Below are 11,066 nucleotides of genomic sequence, written 5' to 3' on the forward strand. Positions count from 1 at the left end.
CATAAAAACAGCGCAAATAACTACACACACCTTTGTTTTAACTACTGAAACTAGTGTTACTGTTAACGATATATTTGTTTTAGTTACGCAAATATTTATATCTTTTATATAACATCCCAGAGACAAAATATAAATAAAACAGCAATAATATAAAACACCTCCCACACCCCAACCTGTGTACAATGTGTACGATTTAATATCATAGTTCTTTACCTGCTACTCAACGTATTCCTTCTGCTGCTAGTACACGTTCTACGAAAACTACTTCAGTATTAAATAAAAAACAACTTTGTGTTTCCTTTAACTAACATGTACAATTTAAACTTGTTTACAGTACCATGTTGTCGTATTCCTTCTGCTGCTAGTGCACATTCTATGAAAACTACTTCAGTATTGAATCATAGACAACTCCCTGTTTCCTTTAACTAACGTGTACAATTTAAAATTGTTTACAGTACCATGTTGTCGTATTCCTTCTGCTACTAGTACACATTCTACGAAAACTACTTCAGTATTGAATTAAAAAAACAACTCCGTGTTTCCTTTAACTAACATGTACAACTTAAACGTGTTTACAGTACCCGAGCCACTATGGCGTCGTCGATCGTCCTGATGGCCAAGAGCAAGTACGATAACCTGAAGACGTCACCGCCCTTGTACGACACAGGTAAGGGGGGCGTCATCCATCAATGACGTCACTCTTTTTTGGACGATTTTTAACCTACCCCTTCCCGCCCGTTACACATTGTCACAAAATTCCTGACCCCCTCTCTAAAATGACATCATACCTCATCCAACAACTCCCACCCCCCCCCCCCCCTCAATACTGAAATGGAATCGTCCTTAAAATACGATATTTTCCCAAAATCATGTCAGTATATAAAAGTATTTTAATCTATTCCTATTTCAATTTATTAAAACAGTTTTCTAAAACGCGAAATAACGGCTAAATATCTTTTTTTTATAACGCAAAAGTGTGATGTAACACCATCTGAACCAACCCCTCCCTCCCCCTCATGACACACCGTCACAAGTGTGACGTCGTTTATGGAAGATCTAAGTGGGTTACAAAGAAATTAAATCGTTCAATGTTACAGACAAGAACGTCAACAAATGACTACTAGTCAAGAATAATCGTTAATATAGTAAACATTATGCGATGTTGGTAAAAGCAAAGTTACCTGTCTGTCCACGGCGCAGACGAAGTAGAGTTCACCCGTTTCAGTCACCACGGCGTCTCAAGAGATAGTGTGGCCAGCAGTATGCGCTGACTTGACTTTGACTTGACTTAGTCCTCTTTGCTCCTTATGGAACATAAGACCTCAACCATTTCCTTCCATTTCTTCCGATCCTCGGCTATTAATTTTGTCATCTCCCAAGACATCCCTGTTGGCTTCAGTTCTAAGAAGACTCCGCCTCCAGGTCTGTCTTGGGCGCCCTCTCTTCCGCTTTCCCTGGGGGCTCCACTCAAAAGCCTGGTGTGTAACATTTAGGTGAGCCTTTCGCAGTGTGAGACTCACCCAGCGCCACTTCCTCCTTCTTATTTGCACATCCATAGGCTCCTGCTTAGCTTTCCTCCATAATTCTATGTTCGGCACTTTGTCCTGCCATCTCAGTTTCAGTATCTGTCTAAGGCATCTATTCATGAAGGTCTGTATCTTTGTTGTGCTTGCCTTGGAGACTCTCCATGTCTCTGCTCCATACAGCAGAACTGCCTTGACATTAGAGTTAAATATCCTATTTTTTGTGGTAATGGGGATGGCCGAACTTTTCCATATGGGTCGCAGGACTTTGAAAGCGCAGCGGGCTCTATTTACTCTAGCGCGTATGTCCTCCTCTGTGCCTCCCGTTTTGCTGATCTTGCTGCCAAGGTAGACAAACTCTTCCACATCATTCACCTGTCTTCCGTCTATTGTCACTGGGGCCTCCTGGTTAATGTTAATTCTCATGACTTCAGTATGGGGTAAAACACCAACGTCCGAGTGGAGTTCGGGATCCGAACTCCAGTCTTTCGAGTCAGCACCTGTGCGCTCGACAGTCCGACCACGTCATTCCATTTGACCCTTGGTGTTTCAGTCATGTCTAAATTAAAATCTTGTGTGTCTGATTCCACAGACGACCCGACGAGAGTCCAGGTCCTACTCTATGTGTCCAGCATTGAAGCTGTTAACGAAGTCAGTCTGGTAGGTCTTAGTTAAACACAGCAGGTTGGTGGTCAACATTAACATTGTATTTGATCTTCGTTCAACATAGTATCTTTGACGGAGTGGTCTAGCGGTTCATGTCAGTAGACCGTCATTGAGTCCACCCAACTCTGATGGGTACCTAACTCATGTTAGGGAAAGTAAAGGCGGCTGGGCATAGTGCTGACCACACCATCTCTTCATATGCCGAGGTCACAGCAACAAGTGAACTATACTTCACTTGCCACATCGACCGTCAGGTTTGAAAAGGAAACTTTACATTTTTTTACAACATAGTATCTTTGCGTTTAATATTCCTATTGTATTTCATCACGTAAAGCCTTTAGAGGTTCATCATTCATATAAATCGGTAGACATGTTGGTGATTATGTTTACAAGTTTATCCACAATTTTTATGAAACAAGCATAATATTTTTTTAAAATGTATTATAAATACAACAAAAATTGGTTGTTATTTGTATTTAATGAGTAATACTCAAATCTGCTTTTATCGGTTAAATGTTATCAGTTTGCGTAAAATAACGTTCCCTTGATAAAACTAATTTAATGTAACCTCTACATGATAAATAATATATGGTAAAGGATAACTTATAAGGCAGCTTTCTGATATTTATTTTTTAAAATACCTTATTAAAATAAATTACATAATTATCTACATACTATTTTGAAAAGTAGTTGCCTCCCTGTTTTTATTCAACACGGTTTATCTACAGGACTATACAGTCGGCATTCTACTGCACCTGCGATGGCACGACAAACGACTCACATCCTCCGACATCGAAAACAGATTCAACTCCATCAAAGAGCACTACGTGGACTTCGACTCGGAGAACATCAAAGAGATCTGGGTGCCGGACATTTTCTTTCCGAACGAGAAGCGGGGCTCGTTCCATAAGATCATGGCACAGAACCAGATGATGTTGGTGTACAAGGATGGCACGGTTTTGTACATCTCCAGGTCAGTGTGTGTACATCTCCAGGTCAGTGTGTGTGGGGAGGGTGTACAAGGATGGCACGGTTTTGTACATCTCCAGGTCAGTGTGTGTACATCTCCAGGTCAGTGTGTGTACATCTCCAGGTCAGTGTGTGTGGGGAGGGTGTACAAGGATGGCACGGTTTTGTAATATTATAAATATATATACTATATATATATGCATGTATATATATATAATTATATATATATATAATTATATATATATATATATATATATATATATATATATATATATATATATATATATATATATATATATATATATATATATAAGAGAACCAGGAAAATATTCTAATTCGCCCAAGCACCAAAAGGTAGGGTAGGGACTTATCATGGTGATGCATTTCTAAGACAGTGGTATTTTAGTTTTAAAATATTTTAGGTTGTCTATGACGCTGAGCTGTCCTATGGATCTCAAGAACTATCCTTTTGATAAGCAGATATGCCTCATCAAGATGATGAGCTGTAAGTATAAATGTGTAAAAAAAGACAATTATTTCTATATATATATATATATATATATATATATATATATATATATATATATATATATATATATATATATATATATATATATATATATATAATATATATATATACTAGGCATACTGCCTAGCTTCGCTTAGGTTTTTAAAAAACATTTGAGAATTTGAATACTTAATAATTTAGCGATGGATTGGGTGTGGAGTGCTTTAATAAGTTGAATTTAAACAGTAATGCTAACTTTAGAAAAAACATGTTTTTGTCCGTCATGTATATTTAGTGCAAAGAGAATTTTTGGAAAGTACGCAATGTATAACTAAAATGGAATTAGAACTACACAGGTTTCATGAACAGTATATCTCATAGTTTATGTTACATTGCCTTTTGAAATTAATTAATTAATTTAATTAGGATACTTAACTAAATTAACAACTTAATTTTGTACTAAAACAAATGCTATACTTCGTCATTTTCTGTTTCTGTTTAAAATAGTATACAATTATTTGAAAAATAATAATTTTAAAAACGTTACCTCCCTTGAAAACTGAACGTATGACGTATGTCATTGTTTACTTATATTGTTTGCTTATATAAGAAATTACGTCATATGAACATATTTAACGACTATAATGGCTGTTTCCGACGGGAATAAAGTTTTTTTGTTACCCTCCAGAGTCGGTCTACAACGTCACATAATATTAAGGGGATCGTTCGTCAATTTATTTATATATATATATATATATATCTCATATAATGAGAATTTCACTCAAGACCATCTTTTAGCCCTCGTCGAGGGCTTTGAGTCTGACCAACAGTTTTTCCATACGGCCTAGTCATCTATAGTAGTGTATGGAAAAACTTAGCATGATGTACAGACATTAAGTAACCTAAAAATTGTGTTAAAATTTCCCTGTTTTTCCCCTAAAATACAAAGATTATATAGGGAAATACAACTGGTCAGTTTTGACCGCTTTACGAAGTTTTCCCAGATATGCCGTGTTTTTTATGACACCCCTAGGTGTTCTTCTACCACCTCACAAAATATCAAGGGGGGTCGTCGGAGGAATTTTTTTTTCCTAATAGAGCTCATATAAAGAGAATTTCACTCGCGGTCACTTTTTAGCCCTCGTCGAGGGCTTTGAGTGTAACCGTCAGTTTTCCCTAAAGGTCAAGCTATTGACCTAGGAGCATGCAAAAAATTAGCCAGATATACTGAGCTTAAGTACCCTAAAGTCTGCGTTGAAATGACCCTCTGTTTTTACCATAAAATACAAAGATTATATAGGGAAATACAACTGGTCAGTTTTGACCGCTTTACATAGTTTTCCCAGATATGCCGAGTTTTTTGTGACACCCCAAGGTGTTCTCCTACCACCACACAAAATATCAAGGGGGGTCGTCGGAGGAAATTTTTTTTCGTAATAGAGCTCATATAAAGAGAATTTCACTCGCGGTCACTTTTTAGCCATCGTCGAGGGCTTTGAGTGTAACCGACAGTTTTCCCTAAAGTTCAAGCCATTTACCTATAAGCATGCCAAAACTGAGCCAGATGTAAAGAGGGTAAGTGCCATAAAATCCGTTTTGAAATGACCCTCTGTTTTCCCCATAAAATACAAAGATTATATAGGGAAATACGACTGGTCAGTTTTGACCCATTTCCCGATTTTTCCCGGACATGGCGAGTTTTTTGTGACACCCCAAGGCATTCTCCTACCACCTCACAAAATATCAAGGGGGGTCGTCGGAGGAATTTTTTTTTCCTAATAGAGCTCATATAAAGAGAATTTCACTCGCGGTCACTTTTTAGCCCTCGTTGAGGGCTTTGAGTGTAACCGACAGTTTTCCCTAAAGGTCAAGCCATTGACCTAGGAGCATGCAAAAAATTAGCCAGATATACTGAGCTTAAGTATCCTAAAGTCTGCGTTGAAATGACCCTCTGTTTTTCCCATAAAATACAAAGATTATATAGGGAAATACAACTGGTCAGTTTTGACCCCTTTACGAAGTTTTCCCAGATATGCTGAGTTTTTTGTGACACCCCAAGGTGTTCTCCTACCACCTCACAAAATTTCAAGGGGGGTCGTCGGAGGAATTTTTTTTTCGTAATATAGCCCATATAAGGCGCCGGTCAGTCGAGGTCAGTTTTGACCCCCTCTCCGTAGACTTTTTGCCGAACCGTCACCGGCCCTCGTGTTCTATCGCCATAAGGCACCTTCGTGCCAAATTTGACGCGCCTGCGGCGCCGGGAAGTGCCCTATCGGGCACCCGACCACTTTGCTTTATATATATAGATATATATATATATATATATATATATATATATATATATATATATATATATATATATATATATATATATATATATATATATATATATGTACACATTTCTTTGCATGTAGTTGGCTACACTGATACCGATGTGCAATTTGAGTGGTTCAAGGAAAACTCCACCCATCAAGACGGCGAACTCTCAGCTTCGTCAATAATTGTGGACCACCAGGTCATGCTGCCACAGTTCGAGATCAAGGACGTTCGGCCCGTGGTCTGCGGGCGTCAGTACCACCAACGGAAAGGTTAGTACCACCAGCATATAGGTCAATGCTTGGATTCAAATTAAGTTTCTAATGATTCATTGAATACATCAGGGGTCGGCGTGGTCGAGTCGGTAAAGCTCATGGTTACTAAACCGTAAAGTCTCGAGTACGAACCCTAGGGCCAATGAGGCTCGTTAGCTGGGGACAGCCACTCTTCTAGGAGAGACAACTCCAAAATTAAAACAACTGCTGCCTTGTAGTTTGTTCTTGGTTGGACAAAGGCTATGGAAGCAAATCCAAAAAAGAAAAGCAGGCTGAAATCGGAGTCAATTGCCTCAATGGCGCATAACCAGCTGACACGTATACTTAATTGTGATGGAGGCATGGTCGAGTCGGCAAAAAGCTCATGGTTGATAAATTCGAAAAAGTCTCGAGTTCAAACACTCTGGCAGATAAGGCTTGATCCCTTCCAACACTAAAAATTAAGAACGAAGAAGAAGAAGATTGAATACATTTACGTCAAGGGTGATTTATTTAGACCTGCGCTTGTAAGGAGTCGCACCATTATTATACTTTGCATTCACTATATCATATAGTTGAATTTAGTAATTTTTATTAATAAAAGAAACTACAGTAACAAAATGAAGTACTCGACCTATGCATGGGGCACATTAAATGGAGTTTTTCTGTTTCTGTGAACATGGCAAAGAAGGAATATCGTGGTTAGCACAATGCACAAATGCCTTTTATTCCCCCAATTCTAGTCAGGTACTTATTAAAGCTGAGTGGACTCAAAAATATTGTACACACTTAAAAACGAAAACTGGTAAATTTGGGGTAGGAACTACATCATAAATTTATATTCAAAACACACATAAGATCTGTAAATTTATTGTAGGACTATGTTTTTGTATAGTCCACTTCAAGTTTGACATTAGTAACACTTTGATAAATCTTATTTTAGAGTTTAGAGTATGAAAGATAACGTTTTGTGTGAAATACAGTTTTGGTTTCACGTTCTAGCTAAAGCATATACTTAAATGATCTGAAGAATAGTGTGAGGTACACTTTCACCCATCTCTGATTGGTACATGACTCACGTAGGTGAAACCAAAGACTCTATCCATTGCCTTCACTATACTCTACCTTTCTTTGAAGAGGTCACAGAAACAGGTGAAACAACATCACACTTGCTCCATTGACCGCCTAGCCTAAAATAGTACCTGTAAGATAGAAATATATTTAAAAATGTTTTTACCTTGAAAATCCCCACCTGGCATGTCTCCCCAGGTAACCAAACCCCACCTGGCGTGTCTCCCCAGGTAACCAAACCCCACCTGGCGTGTCTCCCCAGGTAACCAAACCCCACCTGGCATGTCTCCCCAGGTAACCAAACCCCACCTGGCATGTCTCCCCAGGTAACCACAGCTGTCTGCAAGCCGAGTTTCACCTGGCCAGGAACATCGGCTTCTACATGGTCCAGATGTACATCCCCAGCGTGCTCATCGTCATGCTCTCCTGGATCTCCTTCTGGCTCAACGTCAACTCGGTGCCTGGTCGGGTCTCGCTGGGGCTGCTCACGGTGCTCACCATGACCACACAGAGCTCAAGTAAGTCGGGGGGGGGGGGGGGGGGGCATGGGGCTCAAGTAAGTCGGGGGGAGGGGGGGCAGGGAGCTCAAGTAAGTCGGGGGATGGGGGGGGGGCACAGAGCTCAAGTAAGTTGGGGGGGAGCACGGAGCTCAAGTAAGTCGAGGGGAGTGGGGCAGAGAGCTCATGTAAGTCAGGGGGAGTGGGGCAGGGAGCTGAAGAAAGTCGGGGGAGGGGCACGGAGCTCAAGTAAGTCGAGGAGAGTGGGGCAGAGAGCTCATGTAAGTCAGGGGGAGTGGGGCAGGGAGCTCAAGAAAGTCGGGGGAGGGGCACGGAGCTCAAGTAAGTCGGGGGGGGGCACGGAGCTCAAGTAAGTCGGGGGGTGGGGCACTGATCTCAAGTAAGTCAGATGAAATGGGGTACCAAGCTCAAGTAAGTCGGGGGGGGGGGATATTTCTATGGAAATACGTGTTCTGAAATGATTTTTTTTTAATAGCAATAAAATAAATTTCTTTAAATCTAATATTTCTTCTATTCCATGAATTCATGCAAACTTTAATATAAATCTAAGAAAGTTGTTAGATATAACTAATACTGTACTAGATATTGGTTGATTAGCAATAGCAGACTTAATATATTTTTATATGATCTTCGTTTGTATTTGTAATGTTGGAAGGGATTTCCTCCAACACAAATAAGTATTACGTGTCAACTTGTGAAGCGCCATAAAGCCCTTTACATGTTAACACGTAACACGTAAGCCTTTTGACTCAGATTTCAGCCTGCTTTTCTTTTTGGGTTTGCATCCATAGACTTTGTCCAACCAAGAATAAACTACGAGGCAGCTATTATTTGATTTTGGAGTTGTCTCTAGAAGAGTTGCTGTCCCCAGCTATCGAGTCACATTAATCCGGGGATTCGAACTCGAGACTTTTCGGGTTTACAACCATGAGGTTAACCGACCCCACCACCCCGACTTCCGTTTATAACATCAGATTATATCTAAGCAAAAGCTAACAAGCAATTTATCTCCTTCTTTTCCCGTTTGTGCCAAAGACACATGTGACAGAAGAAGTGGAGTTCATCTGTTTCAATGACCTCGGCATAAAAGGGTATACTGTATCAGCATTATGCCAAGCCGCTTTTGTGAGTTAGATCCCCACCAGAGCTGGATGTACTCGTTGACGTTCAACTGATTTGAACCTAACTCGCCGTTTGCTTCTAAAAAAATCCTCAGACGTCAACGCCGCCCTGCCCAGAGTCTCCTACACCAAGGCCATTGACGTCTGGATGTCCACCTGTCTCGTATTTGTCGTCGCCGCCCTCGTCGAGTTCGCCGTCGTCAACGTCTTGAGCCGGAAAGACGCCATGCAGGGCTTCTCTATAAACAAGTTTTTCAAACGTTCCAAAGAGGCCGCAAAAGAAGGGGGATCAGCGATCGAAGCGGAGAAAGAAGATAAACCATTGAACAAGACAGAGGTAATCTGGTGTTAATTAAAAATATTTATTTATCTGTATCATGAGCAATGTGTATAGAATGTTTGTCACACAAACACAACGTCTTTGGTTGTTTGTATTTTTAAATCTATGAACCCTTTGTGTAACATGAGTTTTTATTGATTCTCTGCTATCCTTGCTTGATAAATAAAAATGCCAGCTTAGTTTGATTCTTTCATCCCTTGGCTTCAGTTAGTTGATAATATATGTCATGTTCTTATTGTATTTTTTTTCATCTATATAAATAATATATAATAAGAACTTGGTGAACTATAATGTTCGTATAATAATGTTAAGAGATACCTTGGTGGGTTTCGAACAAAATAGTGTCAACATCTCAAAGGTAAGACAAAATGGAAATTAGAACAATCGTCATTTTATTTAAACAACGTGTATACAATAACATATGTATAAAAACGTATACACACACAAATACACTCGGGCATACACACACACACACATATATATATATATATATATATATATATATATATATATATATATATATATATATATATATATATATATATATATATATATATATATATATATATATAAACATACATTCGTATAGAAAATAATTTGGGTAATAAATTTAACTTTTCTATCTCTCATATCTAAACTGCTCACCATATCTTTTTACAAGAGTTATTGCTCTTACACCTTGCCCGATAAAAACATGTGCTAAAAAGTGCATTAGATAATGTTTATTGAATATTGAAACAAAAAATAAACAAATGGATTTCCCAGTAATTCTGGAAATGAACTTACTGCTAACGATGCAAGCAGTTGTGTAGGTACGTTTTTTTTAAAAACTCAGGTGTTCAGCAGTAAGGCAGATTGTACCTTTTTAAGCTTCGTTTATTTGGTTTTTTTAAAATGTCTAGTTGTATGTGTTTTAATTAAGGTTTCGATGTGGTTAGTGTGTGCCTGTGTGTGTGTATGTATGTGTCTGTGTGTGTCCATGTGTTTATGTGTGTGTATGTCTGTGTGTGTGTGTATGTGTGTTAATTTCGTGATGTTGCTAGTGTCTGATGTTGCAAGTTTTTGTATGATGTGCAATGATGCGGTGTTGTTTGGTGAGTTAGTGTTGCCATACGTTGCTGTTGACTTGTTTTTTGTAATACGCATCCGTTTCTTTAGCCTAGCGTATTCCTGTTGGTCTAAAGGTGTGCCTAGAATTCCTCCTCCTACCAACATACACAAATACACCATCAAAAATCATCACCAGTGGTGGATTGGTCCCCCCGATGGGCCCCCAGGTTAATATATGTGGGCCCCCAGGTTAATATATCTGGGCCCTCTGAAACAGTGATGTATTAGTCAAATAAGTGTTCTATTTTTTTAAAACTATTTATATTTTACAATTTCACTTTTCTTTTACACCAAGGCCTAAAATTCAGGCCTTGATAAAGAAAAAATTCACAATGAAAATTTCAATCTCGTGTTCGGGGGCTCATTTTAAAATCCTTCGGGCCTGTTGGAGATAGCCAGAGTTTCTTCCAGGCATCTCTTCGGGGGGGGGGGGGGGGGGGTGGTCGGGAACGAATCTGCTTCCCCCCCCCCACCGATGAAAGTCTAACCGCCCCCCCCCCCCCCGCCCCCCCCCCCCCCCGGCCGATTGAAATGGAATTTATATAGAAAATATCTAATTTTGACTGTGTCCTCCCCCCCCCACGGAAATTCTTGTCCCGTACCCCGGAAATTTCAATAGCCCACCCCCCCCTCGGAGAAAAAAGTCTGAAAGAAACACTGGACATAGCCA

General features: G+C 39.5%; 1 protein-coding gene across 1 annotated transcript; it reads left to right on the forward strand.

Moving 5' to 3' along the window:
• Positions 1 to 581: 581 nt before the first annotated feature.
• Positions 582 to 9,283, forward strand: LOC131928181 (glycine receptor subunit alpha-2; the record flags this gene model as incomplete). Its single annotated transcript, XM_059284123.1, is given in 7 exon segments — positions 582 to 667; positions 2,116 to 2,183; positions 2,918 to 3,162; positions 3,581 to 3,663; positions 6,081 to 6,254; positions 7,634 to 7,825; positions 9,042 to 9,283. Coding segments are annotated over 7 exon segments (1,080 nt in total), but the record flags the coding sequence as incomplete, so codon positions are not given.
• Positions 9,284 to 11,066: the final 1,783 nt, after the last annotated feature.

This window comes from Physella acuta, unplaced genomic scaffold, assembly GCF_028476545.2.
Source record: "Physella acuta isolate Inbredline_101_S28 unplaced genomic scaffold, ASM2847654v3 ptg001471l, whole genome shotgun sequence".
Lineage (NCBI taxonomy): Eukaryota > Metazoa > Mollusca > Gastropoda > Physidae > Physella > Physella acuta.